This window comes from Bombyx mori, chromosome 20 (genome assembly GCF_030269925.1).
Source record: "Bombyx mori chromosome 20, ASM3026992v2".
In the NCBI taxonomy this organism is placed as follows: Eukaryota; Metazoa; Arthropoda; class Insecta; order Lepidoptera; family Bombycidae; genus Bombyx; species Bombyx mori.
This window is the reverse complement of record NC_085126.1, coordinates 8858748-8878788: the sequence shown is the minus strand read 5'-3', so window position 1 is coordinate 8878788 and position 20041 is coordinate 8858748. Positions and strand designations below refer to the sequence as shown.

The 20041-nt window shown below is 33.7% G+C and overlaps 2 protein-coding genes and 1 long non-coding RNA gene across 7 annotated transcripts; 2 read left to right on the top strand and 1 right to left on the bottom strand.

Annotated features, from left to right (window-relative positions):
- The first annotated feature begins 566 nt into the window (after window positions 1-566).
- LOC110385412 (uncharacterized) lies at window positions 567-4254 on the top strand. Its single transcript, XR_002430697.3, has 3 exons — window positions 567-1285; window positions 1582-1758; window positions 2245-4254. It is a non-coding gene; the product is annotated as an uncharacterized LOC110385412 (long non-coding RNA).
- Window positions 4255-5385: 1131 nt separating this feature from the next.
- On the bottom strand, window positions 5386-14405 carry LOC101742211 (NF-kappa-B inhibitor-interacting Ras-like protein). 3 transcript variants are annotated; one of them, XM_062674399.1, is made up of 5 exons: window positions 14244-14405; window positions 13901-14158; window positions 13699-13772; window positions 11356-11525; window positions 5386-10406 (listed from the first exon to the last, which is right to left on the bottom strand). In XM_062674399.1, exons 2-5 carry the CDS (start codon window positions 14011-14013, stop codon window positions 10146-10148), a joined length of 618 nt encoding a protein of 205 aa, XP_062530383.1. In that variant the 5' UTR covers window positions 14014-14158; window positions 14244-14405; the 3' UTR covers window positions 5386-10145. The 3 variants fall into 3 exon arrangements, with proteins under 3 accessions (XP_062530383.1, XP_004927286.1, XP_004927287.1); XM_004927229.5 differs by lacking the exon at window positions 13699-13772 and having other exon boundaries at window positions 13889-14158; XM_004927230.5 differs by lacking the exon at window positions 13699-13772.
- Window positions 14406-14905: 500 nt separating this feature from the next.
- LOC733008 (dolichyl-phosphate mannosyltransferase) lies at window positions 14906-19222 on the top strand. Of its 3 annotated transcripts, none has more exons than XM_012691318.4 (6): window positions 14906-15014; window positions 15152-15271; window positions 15346-15556; window positions 16035-16225; window positions 17315-17398; window positions 18745-19222. In XM_012691318.4, the coding sequence occupies exons 2-6, from the start codon at window positions 15153-15155 to the stop codon at window positions 18878-18880; spliced, it is 741 nt and encodes a 246-aa protein (XP_012546772.1). In that variant the 5' UTR covers window positions 14906-15014; window position 15152; the 3' UTR covers window positions 18881-19222.
- Window positions 19223-20041: the final 819 nt, after the last annotated feature.

Here is a 20041-nt window from a genome sequence, read left to right as displayed (position 1 = left end):
CTTTTACGCTGTCGAGGACGTTAAAAACTAAGCACACACACTAACGCACTAAGCACAATGAACGAGTCGGCTTCCGATATGTAAATAATATTATTCGGTAATACGAAAGTAGCTAGGTATAAAGATAACCTGTTACGTTTAGTGATGTCAGCTGATTAAAACTTTTAAGCACCGGTTTAAGCAGATCAATTTATAAAATAAAAATGTTTTATTAGCAACAGATTTTAAACCTTAAAAAAATTATTAAAAGATAATTAAATGTTTATTAATCAATGAATTCGTTTATAATTTTGGTTTACAATACAGAGTCCACTGCAGTGATCTATAACCTACTTCTGCGTGACGACAATATGAGTCCCGAAATCGATAACATACGCTCGGAAGACACAGAAGTTGCTGTCACTGTCACACATATAATAAATTTCCAAACGATTTTGTCAAAAGACGGCAGGTGCGCATTAATATTCTACAAGGTGCTGTGTTTATGTTAGCTTCTGTGCGTTTTGTTTTTTTCAATTGATGGAACGATTTCCATATTATACACCATTATTTTTTAACTATAGTAGAATTATTTTGTCCGTGCAGTTTGGGTCATAAAACATAGCCCGGCTAAGGCGGTGAGCATGTTGTGTGGGCGCAACGCCATTATCGATAAAATGTATACGAAGGGTGGTGAGACATTGTTATGTTAAGAGTCATTTGTACTTACCTGCAAATTATAGCACATTATGTCGAAGAGTAATGTGTTTCTATGCATTCATTCTCTGAATTTCTTTAGTGGCACAATGGCTACTTCTTTGTTTTGTATCAAAACGGCAGAATTTATTCAAAATAATATTTGCACGTGTTAAAACAACAATGTGTTAAAAAAAATCACTGAAATAAGAATAAATCCCGAAAAGTTACAAAGTGTTAATTTCTGACGTTCTCGTTAACTTGCTGCTGCGATATGTGGCGTAAGTGTTCGATTAGTGATTCTTACTTTCATTTTTATCACTAACCCACAAAATGACAAAACTAAATACACTATCGATAACGCTTATCGACAACAATAATGCGCATCACTATGCCCGTCCATAAGACTCGTGGGTGGAAGAGAGAGCGAAATACTCGCTTCACCGCTCCGATTTTTTATGACCCAAACTGCACGGACAAAATAATTCTACTATAGTTCACTTCAAACACAGCCAATGTCAACTCGTCTCACAATGCCGCAGTGTGTATTCAAAAGCCGCAAAAATAATGCCCGAAAAAGCAATTTATCGGCCGGAGTATTTTACTTTCGGTAAGTACTTGAAGTATAAGTTATATTTTAAGCTTTAAAGTAATAAAGAATATTAAATTTTGAACAAAATTACCGATTTTAAGCCACCGCTACAAATGTTTGGCCAAGGCTCGCCAATACATGGACAAACTTTGGTTTAACAGAACAGTAAATGCATGGAGTAGATTTGCGTTGTAATAATTTTTTAAAATTTGTTAGTAGAACTTCAAAATTGGTTGGTTAAAATTGGTTAATGCTGCTTTTGTGTCTGTTTGTTGGACTCTCATTAGATACTTAGCTTTCCTTTTTTATTTTAGATTTCCTAGCAATTTACGTGTGCAGAATTAATCTCGATTGTCGCCAGAGAAAGAAGAGATGACTTTTATAAGCGAGCTAAGAATTCGGTTATATGTTCCGATCACTTTGATAAATCGGATATATCCGGAAATACTAACCAACGTCGATTGGTTAAAACAGCTGTTCTTAAATTACAGGTACATTCATTAATGATTCACAATCAAATTGTTATTTTATATTTGTTTTTCTTTTGTGCATAAATGTATTTGTGAAACGATAAATCATCGTGTTGTTGGAATTCATGTTTATCTATTATTAAAGAGTCTTTCTTTTCAAAAACACATATTCAACCCCCGTTGAAAGACGCATAATTGGCACACTTTTGGCAATTGACACAATTAATAAACTCTCAGTATTTGATATTAACGTGCAAGTGAGTAATTTTTTAGCACTAGGTGTCGTCAGTTTATTATATGAGATGCTAAATTATTTATTTATTGAAAATATACATATTTAAAAATAAATTTTGATTGTTCAAAATTATTTCAGTAAAAAAAATTGGACTTAATATTTCTTATTTCACTAACTGATAATTTTTAATTCAGATTTGTAGTTTATGTCAGTAAGGTATATTCGTGCCATTGCAGATAGTTAATTGTGGACATTGTTTTTTTTTTTTTCAGCCTCTATCGTCGAGTTCTAGGTTAGACATGACACAAAAGGCCACCTATATCCAAGACCAAGCAGAGCATATTTCTGTTATGACCTCTCCTGTTGCATCATTATCAGAATTAATATCAGTTTGTGGAACACCCAGAAAGAGATTTCTGCATAAACAGTTACTCACTGCTCGCAAAGTCACAGATAATAAATAAAAAAATTCAAACATTGCAAAAATTGAACAAGAAACTGAGAAAAAAAATCACTTCTTTAAAAAATATAGTTTGTTGAAAAAAAAAATTTTAGATGAGACAGTCTTGAAAAACTGATCAAAATATGTTGAAATTGCACAAGTGTTTAATGGGATATACGTAAAGAATAAAAAACAGCGTAAAAAACCATTTTCAAAATATCCACCTGGTGCCAGAAGGTTTGCCTTAAGGCTCCATTTTTAAGCACCTCGCAGCCTCGCAGCCAGCTCTAGGCATCCTGGCTGCCGCAACCGAAATGCTTATAGAAGCCAATCGACGCCCATTTATGGTCCTTTCGTCGAGCGATTTGGACATTATCTCGTAAAAAACGCAAGGCAAAGTAAAGACACTGGATTCATCCTCTTTTTCTAGAACGGCACTCAAAAGGCTTATTCTATAACTATTTTGAAGATGTTCATACATACCCAGATCAGTTTTTTTCTCGCTCTATCTGCGCACAGCCAATGGGCTGCCGTGCAACAGGCGCGTTGTATTGGCTGCCGCAGCCAAGAGTTCCGGGCTGCCTAATGCGCGGGGAGTCTTACTCCCCTGCTGCTTTTAAGAACGTGCATAAAATGTTCAACACATACTTACCACACCCTAATACGTTGTTCGAATGGTATCGGAGTATCGATGCGGAACCCGGATTTTGTGCAGAAACTTTGAATAGGTTAGAAGCAAAGGCAAAACAAAGTTAAAAAAATTTATTATGCACCCTTGTTGCCGATTATATGACAATAAGAAGACAAAAATATGGACGAGCAAGCGTTATGAGGGTTTGGTACACGTCGGATTGGGAAGCGATGATAACAATCAAATAGCTACTCAGGCATACGTCTTTATGTTGGTTGCAATTAATGATAGTTGGAAATTACCACTGGCTTGCTTTTTCATTGACACATAGACAGACATGAAAGCCAATTCGAGTAAGACAGTACTAGAAAAATGAGAAAAAATAGGGGTTCAGATTTATCCGGTAACATTTGATGGTTGTAAAAGTAACATTGTAACCATGAAAATTCTAGAGTGCGAGATAAATAATGCAGAAAATATTAAAACAAACTTTAGACATCCTTGTGCTGATTACGATATTGTTGTGTACCTAGATGCTTGTTATATGGTAAAGTTAAGGAGAAATACTTTTGAATCAAAAAAAAAAAAACCCCACCCCTAATCAAAAACAGATTAAGTGGCAATTCATTACTAAATTACACAATTTGCAAGACAAAAATAATTTACATTTAGCAAATAAATTATCTCGTAGGCACTTATTTTTCAAAAATCAAATAATCAACGTTAGATTGGCCACACAGTTACTGATAATCTTTCTAATAATCTTTGTTCCACATTGGGCGAAAGTTCATTTTCTAGTGTTATGCCGCAAAAGTACGATTTATTTAGGGATTCGCTGTAAGTAAATAAAGTGTGACCAGTGAATAAATAACTTGTGTGCAGCAGATAAACAATTCTTTCACAAATTAATAGACCTAAGAGACATGAGCGGGTCATTCTATGCCTCTACCGATGTATTTGCTATTTGTATGAAAACTGAAAGCGTTAACCTAAATTGTATTCGCGTGAGTAGAGGTAAATCGTTACTAAAAAAGTGTGATAGCAACTTCATAATATGTACAACAAATTACAATTAACAAAATGGCGGTAGGCTAAATAAAAACTTTAATATTACTCATTGACACTGGACATCTTTGTCTTCCGTGATCACGGCTATTGATAAGTGGCCAAAACATTGTAATAAAAATACCGCGCTTAAAACCGTTTAAACGTTGTTTTATTATGTGTACTACTCGCGAAAACTTATGAATATACTATAAAAATACATATTACACAAAAACGTACCGCTAATAAAATAATAAGTAATGTATAGTATAGATACTAACAAACATGCCCAAAACATTAAAAGTAAACAACTAAACTTTTACTTTTATTCATTTAATAAATTATTTTAGTGTTCAACGCGACTCCCTTACCTCCCGTAGTAAATAGAAATTGAAATTCCAAGAAGCAAAATTAAACAAAATAAAACGATGTAGCTCTCAGGGCAATAACGGAAAAAATTACTTTATTTGCTGCCTTTTAAGGTTGATTTCACATTAAATGTTGTTTTAACTTAGGTCTTTTCATTTGTAAGTGACAGGAGTAATTTATTGCTTTGCTCATTTTATGTGACGAATTATCGTAAGTATTAGATAATGTTTTGGAGATTTGTGACTTTATTACTAGGTGCCATAGTTGTAATTAGGTTGAACTTCAAACTGTTTCAAAACTTTTTTCCCCGTTTATTAGTAAACAAATGTAGCTATTTATGTGTATATTCACGCGGACAGCTTTTGCTTTGATTTTTGTACGTCCCTTTATCTAGTTATATAGTGTGATTCTTTATAATGTGCACATATCGAAATGAGGGAATCTATGCTTAATTTTATCGAGGGAAAAAATATTTAAAAAATGGTAAAAAAATTTTTTGAACTTTTTATGATTTTTTTAAAATTTTTGTTCTCTACTGTGACTTCAGTGTAAACAAAACTGTGTAACTTTTGAACTAAATAATCTATCGCTGTCAAACAAATTCCATAATGATTGGAAGTATTTAGGCGTGCTCATAAAATGAAAAAGTGGGAGAAAACCTCCGCTCAATTGACAATAAACATGTTTTTTTAGCATAAATCTGTTATTTTTTCATCAATTTTTACAACAATCCTAAAATTTCTCAAAAATACGCCCCCTTTACCTACTTTTTTATTACTTAAAATTATTTTACATCATATTAGCTACCAATTAGTAAAAAATTCATGTTTATAACTCAAACATAACATTTTCTAATAAGTGTGCCGTCTGCCCGCAACGTCCAGGAAGTATACTACTGTTGATCGAAGCATAAATTAATACAAAAACGCTATTTCATAACATTTATTCGACGAACATTACCACAAAAAAATAATTCACTACATAATTTATACTTAAGATACTAAATAAAATTGTCATAATATTCAAAGAGATTCTATGGTATTAACTGGATATAAATTTAGTACCGGTAATCTGTGGCCCTATTTGAGGCTGTCAAGTGTCAGTTAGTCCGCGATTTTAGTATTTCGTCGCTGTCAAACCAAATTCTGCTATGTTCAAAAACTCTATTTTCAATTGACGAGTAAAAACATTTTCATATAAAATTTTATATGAAGGTGAATTTTTAAAAACTGTTATATCAAATGAAAGCTATAGATAAATATGAAAGCTATAGACACATAACAGTTTTTTTTATACTGTAGATAGGGCTGTGAACTATACGAAGAGATCAAAAAGTAAAGTGCACATAGTAGATTTTAGTTTGACAACGACGATTTGCTTTTAACGTGATAACCTCAAGACTACGAACACCGGCTGCACGCACAAAAAAGTGTCACGTTCCGCCTGAGTCTGAGCGTGCAAGCGAGAGCGCGGAACAAGCAATAGAAGCTCGATCGGCCCAAACATTGGCTTGTGACACATTTATATCTCTCTTTTCACGTGACGTCAGAGCTGGCAGTTCGAATAGTTCTGCCACTGACAATGACTGACATTATCACGTAAAACTATCGTCCGCAATCCGACTTTAGACACATTTTTTTATTATTTTGCATTTATGACAACGAGCTCGTAGCCCACTTTGTTACGCCAGTGACCACCGAAGCATATCGATATCACGAACCTCACGCCTTGAGACGTGAGTTCGAAGTCTCATTTCCGGTAAATACGAATACAGCGCGGCAGAAATTGGCATTTGATAATGATGAATAATGCCACTAGTAAGTAATATGCAAAATAGTTGCTGTGACTGATAAAAAAAAAATCGTTTATCAGCTGAGTTTTGTTCGTGAGCTTGTGTTAAATATACGTATTTCATTATTTTTTTAATAGCATCAGTCTGCGGGATTCGAACACAGGTACATGTAATCGCTCAATAAGTGTACCCCGGGCGTCTTATCCTATAGGCCACGAAGACTTCATTTAATATCGCATTATTAAGTATTAACTAGGTATATAATAACACGACTGACATTACTAAGTGCTGAGATTAATTTTACAAAGCAAAATTCTATGTTTTACATTGTGGCTGTTAGTTGGCAGCCAAATGCAAATTGAACCAATGCGTTTGCATTGCCATCTGTGTGGAGACCGCAGGTTCCGATATCGATACATTTTATGTGCGTCCCTTTTTGAATTTCTTAAACTTTTGGTCTATTAAAAATTTCGAAATATCATAATTATTGACATTTTTTTTTTAAACAAATTTAGAGTCTATTATTTTTGTTGGCGATCTAAACACGAGCTGTGAAGCTATTGTTGGTCATGTAATACAAAATTAAAAATACTGTAAATGAGTCGACTATTATCAAAGCCGGCAATCTGACTTTTGGACAATGATTGGTAAATCAGAAAAACGAATTATTGACTTTGTACTCCATAGGCAGTCACAAAACTCTTCGGAACGACATCTTAGATAAATAACAGGTTAACTATTAATCTTTATTTAATGCAGGTTTTGAACCGTATTCTTTGAAGGAGACGATTATATTCAAATAAATCTGTATTGACATATAAATAAAAAATTTTTGTCCAAATGTACAGATTGCCACCTTTGATAATAGACGACTCAAATACTGTTTTTATACAATAAACGTGTGAAGACGTGTAAGACATCAAAGCACAAAGTATCACGATTTTTATTGTATTCACAAGCTTTTTTTTTTCAAGCACCTTAATAACTTCTTAAAAGATAAATATTGCACTTATCATTTATTTAATAATCGAGATTAAATCTTAAGTACTTGAAGTTAAGTCACGTTTTTATTAGTCTAATCTATGCCCCCTTTAATTTTTATTTTTACGGCGAAATGTTCGATGACGAAATTAATAAATAAAACAGGGCGGATTATATATTAAATTAACAATATTATATAATTAATTATTGATAAAAAATATATACCGCGTTTTTCGTCCGCCATTTGCATATTTAATCGCAACGTCAAAATGGCCGCCAAAAGTATCTTTTAAAGGACAAACCCGAAATCCATACAAACTTGGGCCTGGCGTTACAGTCCTAGAATTTGGGCATAAGTTACAATGCCTAAGAAGGTTTCATGAGCCCAATTTTCAGGTCTCCCAGCAATGGCCAAATTGGTAAAATCAGACAATGTTTACATTTTAGGTTATGTTTATTGTTCGAGATATTTTAATAAAAAAGATATTTTTGAGGCTGTTTCCTACTAAAGATGAGTAATTTTTTACGAAACCTGTTGCAGCAACAGGTTGCTTTAAAATAAAAATGGAACCTGTTACGAGAAATTGCGCGTTAGGTTGTTTACGAAAACGAACGAAAGCCAAAAATTAAAAACAACGTAATGCGAAACGCGCTGCGCACGAAATGATTTTTTTCAGGGATTTTATGACCTGGTAACTAAGACCTTTAGGTCAGTCTTATTTTAATTTTAATGAAAACTTTTTTATATGAAAAACTATATTTATATGTTATCTTTTTTATATAAAATATAAATCATTACGTGCTTCCATATTATCTCATCACATTTCATTTCATTTTATTTCATGCCTTTTTTATTTTTATTTTTTATTGCTCAGACACCCATCGACGAGCTCACAGCCCACCTGATGTTAAGTGGTTACTGGAGCTCATAGACATCTACGACGTAAATGCGCCACCCACCTTGAGATATAAGTTCTATAGTTACAACGGCTGCCCCGCCCTTCAAACCGAAACGCATTACTGCTTTACGGCAAAAATAGGCGGGCGGGAGGAGCGGACTCACAAGAGATCCTACCACCAGTAAAATTATTAATGTAACTACACCATAGAAAAACTCAAAGTACCAAATCGACTTTTTCATGTTATATTTAAGATTGCCAGTTGAAAATATTTTGAATTGCCGCAGTTGCCGACATGATTTCGTGTCATAACTAAATGGCACAGTTATTTATTTCTTTTAATGTTTTTGTTAGTAGATTTTGGTGTTTTACGTTACGTTATTCAATGAGATTAAGTTTATAGTCTGGCTAGCGAATCATGGCACAACTAAATAGCGGCAATCCAAAATATCTTCAGTTGGCAACGTTAAAGTTAACATAACACGATTTGATACATTAGTGTTTTTCTATGGCATAGTCACATTAATATAAAAATGCAAAACTACTCTTTTATGCTATATTTAATGTTGTCAGTTGTAGATATTTTGAATTGCCGCCATTGTAAGTAGTTGTGTCACGATTCGATGGCCATACTCTATTTACATTGATTAAAATACCTATAAAAACAGTCATTTATCCTAAAGCAAAAGAGTATTAATTATTTTTTACACTCGAATTCCACTAAATCGATCCTATTTTATGGATGCTCTAATTCTAATCCGCACGTTTGTGGAGCTAGTTACGTATATTGAAATAAGTGTTGCAGATGTTTACAAAGATTGTTTAAAACAAAAAATTGAATTCAACTTATTTTCTACACTTGGCCATTGTCAATGAAGCTAAGATTTCAATAGGTTAATCAAGCAAAATAGACGAATTTTTTGGTACATATCCCATTCGTGTAACGCTTAGGCCCAAAATGGGGTTTCTCCTTTGGTGTAAAACATAACTTTACAATTAATTATTTGGATTTATTTAGGAAGACAGAGGCGGTCATTAACGCGATTTTGTTTTTATATACTACTATTTTAATAACTTGTGCCTATCGCGCGATCCGTCGAAGTGTCAATAAAATAAGACTTTTTAGGTGTTTTTTAAAATTTTAAAATGTGTTATTCTCATTGTTTTACCACAATAATGCAATTAAAAATATATTATTATCTAAAAGCTTCATGATTAACTTGATAACTTGATACTTAAAACTAAAATATAAAGCATTGGTTTATTTATTTTAAATTAATATCATAACATGCATATTTCATTATCTTTGAAAAATTCAAAAGTTAAATTTCATTTTGTATGACATAAAAAGTTTTAAATTCATAGATTTGTTTCTATATAATGAGATCAATGAAATTCTATCTAGGATAGTAATTTGAAATGATGTTTTTGAATATAAGCGTGAAATATTCAGGTACATAATTGAGAGGAGGGGGGTGTTAGGGCTTTGCCCTTAACAAATATTTTGACATCATAAAATTTTATATGTTTCAGTTAAATATAAATATGTATCGAGGGGTGAAAGGCTATTTGGTTTAAACGACACTTCGCTTAAAACGCGACATTTCGCTTAGTACGCGACATTTATCTTTATAATTAAAGATGCGTTTTATTTGGTATTAGCATCAACAGTCCGATGTTTTTAATTGAACTTCTATTAAGTTTACTCTATTCAAATAATGGAAGAAGTTTATTTCTTTTTGTTTCTTCTTTGTTTATTTATTTTATGATATTATTTCCTAATTTATAAACTTTAAATTGTTCTCGTGTAAAGTAACAAAAATGTCGGTTTAACCTAGATAGCCCTTCACCCCTCGATATGATTTATCAAGTCTGATATCACAATTATAATCGGTTTCAATTTGTCTCTACATTGAGTAACACTCTTTATTTAACTATTGCAATGTAAACATTAAAAATACCTATAATGCCTATTAAGGCTGATAGCAGAAAGGGCATAGATTGAAAAAGTACCGTTACATGGCTTCACTTTTATTGTTCTTCTGGGTGAGCTTACTCAACGTGCTTAGTTGCGGGAAGGTCGTCTTATTTTGTACCGGGTTCAATTTCGAGGTCATGAAGATGAATGGTTCATATAGGGACGGACGATCCATTGCGTTCACCTCAAAATGTCTGACCTTCTCGCGTGCACACCAATTCGAGGCTTTGGAGCATGTGTTCTCGAGGCTGTTCGGATCATCTGGTCCGGTTCTATTACCGATCACTAGTATTACTACCTGTGACAGAAAGATTTAAGCAAATTACCAAAAAAAAGAACCCAAAGCTGATTGTAATGCGATGAAAATAAATGTTGTGGATTTCTATGGGCTCCATATTAATTTTTTATTTTTTTTTTTATTGCCCGTGTAGGCAGACGAGCATACGGCCCACCTGATGGTGAGTGGTTAACGTCGCCCATGGACTTCAGCAATGCCAGGGGCAGAGCCAAGCAGCTGCCTACCGAGCCAAGCCGACAAACCAACACCAGACAAACTGTAAACTTATCTTGACATCGATGATTTGACTATGTTTTACAATAAGTGTTAATACTCTGTAAAAAAAACAATGTTAAGTGTCAAATTCGAATGTAGAATTTCAATCTAATCGAAGTACTATACATTATTTGAATTTTTATACATTCGTTGAGTTTTTTGATACTTGGTAACCTGTACAGTATAAGGTGTTCATAATTCATAGATATCATAATATGAATACAACTATTCCTATCCAAATCTAGCCGATTTGAGTTGTTCTAACTACACCATTACCTTATCAGATTTAAGAAAACTGTCAAGGAACATTTGTGCAAAAAGGCATATTATAAAGTTAAGGATTATTTACTAGATGGCACTACGTGGGAATGAGGCGCTCGCTCCTGGCCTTTTCATTTTTCATTTTTTTTTTTTTTTTTTAATTGTATTTTTTGACTTGTTTTTCCCTCTATTGTAAATATTTTTATTTATTTAAAAAAAAAGAAAATATTTGAGAATAAACAAAAAAAAAAGCCCGCTGAGTTTGTTTCGCTGGTTCTTCTCAGGACTGTAGCTTTTTTTGGAACCGGTGGTAGAGTTAACATTGTTATTTGTATTTTGACATTCAACAAATGTGTTATACTGACATCTAAGTTGAAATAAATGATTTTAATTTGAATTTGACATAAATATTTTACAAAGTGAAAACTCTCACCTCTTTCTTATCTTTGTTCCTGTCTATGTCCTTCTTTAAATACATGAGTACATCCAGCGATTCTGGTCGCGCTGTATCATACACCATGACAAAACCTTCTGAGAAACCGAGATAGTGTCGTTGGAGCACTTGGTTGGCCGTTAGCTGCATTGTAGGAGATTGCGGAGGACCTGTTCATTAGAAAAATTTCATCATACTTTCAAAGCTGAATTGATGTGTTTTGGATTAATCATCCCATCATTCGAGATCCCATTCCACGACGCCCCTTATGCGGTCAATTATCGGAGGCGCTGGCGGGACATTACAAGGAGCAAAATCCTGTCGACATATAATGGTCACGACCCTCAGCAGTGAGGAAACGTCACGAGAAGGAGAGGAGGATTATTCATGTTTTTTTTTTTATTCCTTAGATGGGTGAACGAGCTCAGAGCCCACCTGGTGTTAAGTGGTTACTGGAGCCCATAGACATCTACGACGTAAATGCGCCACCCACCTTGAGATATAAGTTCTAAGTTCTCAGTATAGTTACAACGGCTGCCCCACCCTTCAAAGCGAAACGCATTACTGCTTCATGACAGAAATAGGCAGGGTGGTGGTACCTACCCGCGCGGACTGACAAGAGGTCCTACCACCAGTAAAAACTGAGAAGCTAAACTAGCTTTTGCCTGCTGCTTCACTCATGTCACTGTATAATAATCTATCCTTTCGGAATAGAGCATTTTTCTGTACATCTGACATAATATATATAAAACGCAATTATAATCAATTGCTTTAACTCACTTTTCAGTTTATAATATAGTACATTAGCTTTACAGTATGACATTCATAATAAATTTTATTTTTATTTAAATGTATTTAGGCTTAGGACGTATTGATCTTCCTGATACCATATTTCTAAAATTATTTTTTTGTCCAACCTTTTATTTTCCTTCCTTGTATTCTGTATTTATTTAAATGAATATGCTGAATATGCTCAATAATGTATCATTTTCAGGATCCCTATCTGTTACCCTTTCATTTGGGGGTAACTTCGATAATTATGCACATAAATACATTTAAAGAATTTAGTTCGAGGGTTGGAATGGCTATTTGGTTTAAGGGACATTTCCCATAATAGACGACATTTATCTATGTAATAAAATTTCTGTTTTATTTTGCATAAGCTGTTAATAAGGTAAAGTTCTGTGAGCAGCTTCTCTATGATTGTCTATGCAAACAAATAATTTAAAATTATAAATTATATAGGCTAAACGGTGTCTAATTTTTACTGGTGGTATAACTTCAATTAAGTTTACTCCATCGAAATGGCTAAAGAAGTACTTTTGTTATGATATTTTTTCCAAATTTGCAACTTTGAACAGCTCTCCTGTAAAGTTGCAAAAATGTCGCTTAAACCAAGCAGCCTTGCAGCACTCTATTTAATTTCATATTCTATTTATACATCATCATTCTCCTGCCCTTCTCCCAGTCACCTGGGGTCGGTGCAACATGTTTTCTCCTTCCATATCGTTCTATCATATACCATTTCTTTGCTCACTCCTTTCTTACCCATATCATTTTTCACGCAATCCATCCATTTCTTCTTAGGTCTACCTCTTCCTCTGTATCCTTCCACATTCAGAGTTAACATTCTCTTACCAACCTCATTTTTATTTTGTCCCATCACATGTCCATACCATCCCAAACGCGGACTCCTCAGCTTCTTTGTCACAGATGCCACTTTCAGACTTCCTCTAGCATATTCATTCCGTATTCTATCCATTCTCGTTACTCCACACATCCATCGCAACATTCGCATCTCTGTCGCATGCAATCACCTTTCATCCGGCACTTTAGTTGTCCTATTGTATTTATACATGGGAAAGAATTAGTTTAAGAGGTATGTACAAAAGGCAGGTTTAATTTATAAAATACTATTGAGTTTTCTACCACATGTTTCAAGGCAGGTGGCTAACAACTCATAAGCTACACACCAGGTACATCATAAGCTCCACCTATACAATATTTAAAAAAATTTAGTTCTTCAGACAATATAGGTCATCATCATCAACAACAGTCCACTGCTGGACATAGGCCTCTCCCAATCCACACCACTGGGCCCACTGAGCAGTATAGGTAAATAGTAATAATTTATGTGACAGGCTCAGTCAGTTATGTTCTAGTACAAAAATTCCAATAGTCCACACATTGCCGATTCAGAAGGTCATAACATTTTCATCTGGTGTTTTCTTTAGTTTTAGCGAGTTATAAATATAACTAAAACTACTTTCGATGGTTTAATCTCGATTTTATTTTTGTCATTAGTTTTATTTCAGATGTTTTGAATACTTTTTTATGACTTACGATTACAGTTATCATGATCAGGTACACAATTAAGTTGATGTGTCGAATATTTGATTAACTGCCGTGTATTTTTTCTGTAAATGATAATATGACAACATTAACCTAGTTTCATATTTACAAAATAAGAAGCCCGTGCAAAAAGCTGGTGCGTGAAAATAAGACAAGCTGAAAACTCAAAATTTACTAAAACCTTTAAACTCGCCTGTAAGCGGAGGCTCCAAGCCCGCTGTGTCGTAGAAACAGACGCGTTCTTTCGGGCCGCGATCTGTTTCGATGTTCGCCACATAAATGTCTTCGATCGTGGGATAAAAACATGATTTCAAATTTACATTGCCGTAAATTAACTGCTCTAGGATAGCTGTTTTACCGACTCCCTTCATGCCACATACAACAACTTTGCTTGTTTTACCCATTTTCTTTGAAAAATGATGTAACTTTCACTTCACTTATTACTTACTCACTGAAACATAAGTGTAAGTGTAAGTGCTTTGACCTGAAGATTATGTTCAAAGTTCTGTTTTCGTTATTGTTTAACTGTAACTTACGTCATCATGACATAATGTTATCATTTAAATAGTAGATTAAATTACTTTGTTAAACCTTAATTTTTATGCGCCAAAACATTTAATTCAATATTTTTATTCTTTTTATTTTTAGACATATAGTTTATTGACATTGACATTTGATAGGCACTAAAGTCAATTAAAATTTTTATTTTTAAAAAAAAAAGATGCATGGACTATACCATACACACAAATCTTTTATTGTTACAAAATGCCGAAGTCATCTTCACAACACTTATTAAATCAATGTGAGGTAATATCCCTCTTATCGTATCCGTTGCTGATTATAATTTATAGCCCAAGTCGGCTCATGCAATAGTCACTACCGTTGTCGATGCCCTGGACACGTTGTATTAGATACACCTAAACCCAGTGCTGTTCTAGCACCTGCTGCACAGCTGCAAACTAAAGCACCGGTCGCAGGTATCAGGTATCTTATCGTATAATCGCAAAGTATGTGTAAATCCTTACAGACCACATTGACTTTTGACACTCATTAGTTGATTAATGTCTCAAATTAATCATCTATATTTCATTTTATTTCATTTTAACACACTCCATATTACCATTTTTCAAAAAATAAGAATAAAAATTAAAATAAAACATGACTTAAAAGTTTTAGTTACCAGGTCTTTAAATACCTTATAAAAAAATGAATCCGACATCTTGGCTTAAAGAACTTTGTTTCCAAGCCAGTAAAATTTATAATAAAAAAATCTGACATCTGTGGATTACTGTCGAAACAATCCAAGTGTAAGTCAAAAACTTTGAAATGTAAATAAATTTGTTAAATCATATTCTGTTGATAAAAGCCATAAAAACTATACTTTAAATAGTTAAAACACTTAACATTAAAGACCTTTATGTTAAAATTGAATTGTTGTTGACAGCATGGAGGTGGATTCGGGATTGATAAAAAGAGATAAATACTCAATTTTACTACCAACTTACAATGAACGAGAAAACCTCCCTATAATAATATGGCTAATAATTAAATATTTAGACGAAAGGTTAGTGTTGTCGAATAATTTTCTAAATTTCTGGATTTCAAGTTCATAATTAATATACATATTTTTGTAAACAGCGGTGTCGATTACGAAGTGATCATAATAGATGATGGAAGTCCTGATGGGACTTCAGAAGTGGCGCGTCAGCTGCAGAAGCTCTATGGCTCCTCTAAAATAGTGCTTCGACCTCGCGAGATGAAGCTTGGTCTCGGAACTGCCTACATTCATGGGATACAGCAAGCTTCTGGAAATTTTATTATTATAATGGATGCGGATTTGAGCCATCATGTAAGATTGAATATAAGACAAAAATACTATTAACATACCAATAAAAATACAAACTGTTGAATCAACATTTTAGTATTGAAAACCTTCACATAAGTAGTTATCTTTTACAGTATTGTGAGTGATCACAAAATACTATTTGTCATTAGAATAATATTGTAACTTATGACAAAAAAAAATCATTATAAAATATAATAAAGACTAGTCACACATAAAAATAAAAAACAATTGGTAATTACACATTGGAAATGCAGTGTAGATAGGCCTCTCACAAGGTAGATTGATGGCCTACCAAAGTTTATGAAAATCTGCTAAAAGTGAGCTATGCAGACTTCATTGCAGTAAATTTTGGGGAATGCCTCTGTCCAGCAGTGGAAATCTGTGGGCTGATGATGGTGTTGATGTATAAATAATATTATATGAATACAAAATACAACTTCGCTTATCTAATGTTTTTAATTTAAAAAAATTACATCCACAGCCAAAGTTCATTCCAGAGTTCATCAAACTCCAATTAAAATATGATTACGATATTGTCTCTGGTACTCGTTACAAGGGGAGTGGTGGAGTCTACGGCTGGGACTTCAAGCGTAAGCTCATATCTAGGGGAGCTAACTTTTTGACTCAGTTAATGCTGAGACCTGGAGTTTCAGATCTGACTGGCTCATTTAGGTATGTATACATTAATCGTTATTGGGAAAAAACCTACCATCCCAATTGAATGTCGTAATGATGATAAGACTCAAAATCTTAATCTTTGAGAAAGAACCCTACTAACTAGAACATAAAGGCGTTAGTGGTTTAGGGGACTTTTTGCTTAATATTCAACATTTATTTTTGGAATTAAAAATGCACTTTATTTTGTATTTATATCAACATTTTGTTTGTTTGTTTTTAATTGAACTTCAGTTAAATTTACTCCTTTCTGAAGGAAGTTTTTTTGACATCATTTGAGATTATATGGTGGTATCATTATTATTGAATTCTATTTTCATTAATTATGAGATTGTCAACTAAGACCTTGTTGTAGTTTTTAACATACTGTCTGTTCCCGGTATGAATTAGTGATCCATATTTGTTTTAAGAGTAGAACAATTGAGTATTCAAAGTTATATTTAATTGGCATTCACGTCCTGATGCCTAATGGCTTTTTTAAATACTAGATGAGATGTGGATTCTTCTGTACGTCCAATTCATAGTTTATTTAAAAAATACCAGTGAACTCTACAATTTTGTTTTCTGTTTATTGTGTGAATGAAATGAAAATTACTTTAACACTTTAAAATCCCGCATTTTTTATGATTATTTTCGTTAGTTCATAAAATTATACATATTTATATAAAACAAGCTGTACCCGTCCGCTTCGCTTGGCATTTAAAATTAACATTATTATTTCTCACCCCCACAAAGATTCTCATCAATAACGCCTCCGTAACTGGTGTAGGGAGTCCAACGCTCATATAAATATTAGCCTATCCATTAAGTATATGTATTTTCTACATGGATACCAAGTTTCAAGTCAATCGGATGCATGGTTCAGTAGTTATAACAGAACATCCGTAAAAACCACTGTAGATTTATATATTAGTATAGATTTTATTCAGTTTAAGATTTAATCTCTGTTTTCTTATTATATTATTTTTATTTTTTATTATATTATTATACATACATTATTTCTGATGTTTATCATAAAGACCATAAAAGTCATTTTCAATTATTCATTCAATTATGAAAATAATAATTTAACTTTGTAACTTTCAGATTGTACAAAAAGGAAGTTCTCGAGAAGCTTATTCTAAGCTGCGTTTCTAAAGGATATGTCTTCCAAATGGAAATGATTATCAGGCATGTTATTTAACCATTTAATTTATCTACACTATTATAGTAAAACATGTAAATGTTTGTATGTTAGGATATCTGTTACTCAATCACTTGAAATTGGTCATAAGGATTTGAATGAAATATCACACAAAAATTTATATCTTGGATTAACACATTCGATACTTCTATCGTGGTATATTACCTGGTTCTGGTAACACTGGGTAGTGGGCTATTGCAATCAATGCATAAGTGAGAAATTGCGTGGATACACCAAACCAAAACCAAAAATCATAATTCTCATTGACTTTTGTTGTGTTTATTTATAGTATCGCTTTATTTAGTGCACTATCTTTTTTTTTTTTTATTGCTTAGATGGATGGACGAGCTCACAGCCCACCTGATGTTAAGTGGTTACTGGAGCCCACAGACATCTACAACGTAAAATGCGCCACCCACCTCGTGATATAAGTTCAAAGGTCTCAGTATAGTTACAACGGCTACCCCACCCTTCGAACCGAAACGCATTACTGCTTCACGGCGGAAATAGGCGGGGTGGTGGTACCTACCCGTGCGGACTCCCAAGAGGTCCTACCACCAGTGAATTAAGGTTTCATTAGTGGTTGAAATTGTAACATAGGTGGTCACTGTCCTTAAGTGTTTAACGTATAACAAGTTCAGAGCATTTGAATACTGCTAAAATCAAAATGGTGCTCAGTGTGCTTAGTGCGAGTTTTTTAACGTTCTCGATAGCGTAAAAGTTAACTCAAATTTGTATGCAATTGCAACAGCGCCCCTAGCGGCAAACGTACGCAAACGATTCCATTCCATACAATTATGAGCTAACTTTTACGCTATAGAGAACGTTAAAAAACTCGCACTAAGCACACTGGTATCGTGCGATGCTACTGGTAATTTTACGAAAAAAAAATTGGGTGTCTGTAAAGTTTTGTAAACGCTTAGGCCGATCGTGCCTCTCTATCGTTTGCTCCCTGCTCTCGCTTGCACGCTTAGGCTCAGGCAGAACGTGACACTTTTGGTGTTTATCATCGTGTGAGTCAAAAAACATTAAAAAAGCGTTCACGAATGATTACCAAGATAAAGTAAGAACATGGTGTAATAATAAAAAGGTAAATTTGCCTAATTACTGTCCAATAAGACATTAATCTTAAAAGTGGGTGGTGGTATTCATATTGTGGTGTCTATGGACTGTGGTCACCACTTAACGCCAGGTGTGCCGTAAGCTCATGTAAATAAATAAATAAACAATGGTTTTCCTGCCCTTCAAGCTGGATTGGTTCAAAATAATAGCCCTAAATAAATATAATGATATTCTATTCATCAGGAGTTAAAGGCTTTCTTCTTCTTTACAGAGCGAGGCAATTTGATTATTCAATTGGAGAGGTGCCTATCTCATTTGTGGATCGTGTCTACGGAGAGTCTAAACTCGGTGGTTCGGAAATAGTACAATTCGCAAAAGCCCTACTTTATCTATTTGCCACAACATAAAAAAAAACAGTTTACTCTATGGTATAATAAAAAAAAAAACATAACGATGAGATAGTTTCTGTCGGATTCTTACAATTGTTATAAATTGTAAGACATCGATTATACACTTAATATGTTGTAAGAATCCAACGATCCAATTGATCCGATTGATCCGTAGAGCACTAAATAGAAATTATATACTTTCTTGGTCTATATTTTATTATCTATGGCGTTAATTAAATTATGAAGAAGACTTATATCTTAGAACATAAGAATTAATTTTTCTATTGTTTTTATTTGTCGTCTGCATTTAGTTAATATTTTGTAAGATATTTTTAATGGGAAATAAAATGTTTAAAACTACTTAAGAGGGCTTCATTTTTGTATTTCCTTACTTTATAATAATAATAGCTTTTTAAGAGGAGATTTTTGCCTTTTCTTGAGGCCTGGACTGCTTATTCCAGTATTTTTTATTTTTTATTATTGCTTAGATGGGTGGACGAGCTTACAGCCTACCTGGTGTTAAGTGGTTACTGGAGCCCATAGACATCTACAACGCAAATGCGCCACCCACCTTGAGATAAGTTCTAAGGTCTCAAGTAAGTTACAACGGCTGCCCCACCCTTCAAACCGAAACACATTACTGCTTCACGGCAGAAATAGGCAGGGTGGTGGTACCTACTCGTGCGGACTCACAAGAGGTCCTACCACCAGTAAATCGTAATCGTCATAATTAATGAGATCGTCCCATAGGCACAGCCCATAGAGTCATGGATGTCCATTTGGTGTCGTGGCATAGTAATGCTTACTATCAAACATTTTATGGCACAAAATAGCGAATGTGAGTGATTCATTGGTCACATGAGTTCGAAGAGGGAACTATCTCATAGACCCAATAAGTTTCTTCTCGAATCTTCTCAGTGGGTCGCGATTACGATCCGGTGGTAGATAATAATAAAGGGTCTTATAGAACACCAGTTCTCCAAAACATGATGAAACTCTTCATTGTGGTACAAGCCAATGAACAAGATTGAGGCTCTAAGTAAAACAGAAAAAAAACCATTTGCTTTAGAATTCAAACAATAGCTTAATTCTCAACAACGATTTCATTACGCCATGCAAACGTAAAATACATCCTAAAAGTGTTACTTAGAATAACGTATTTGTTTAAGAAGCCAATTT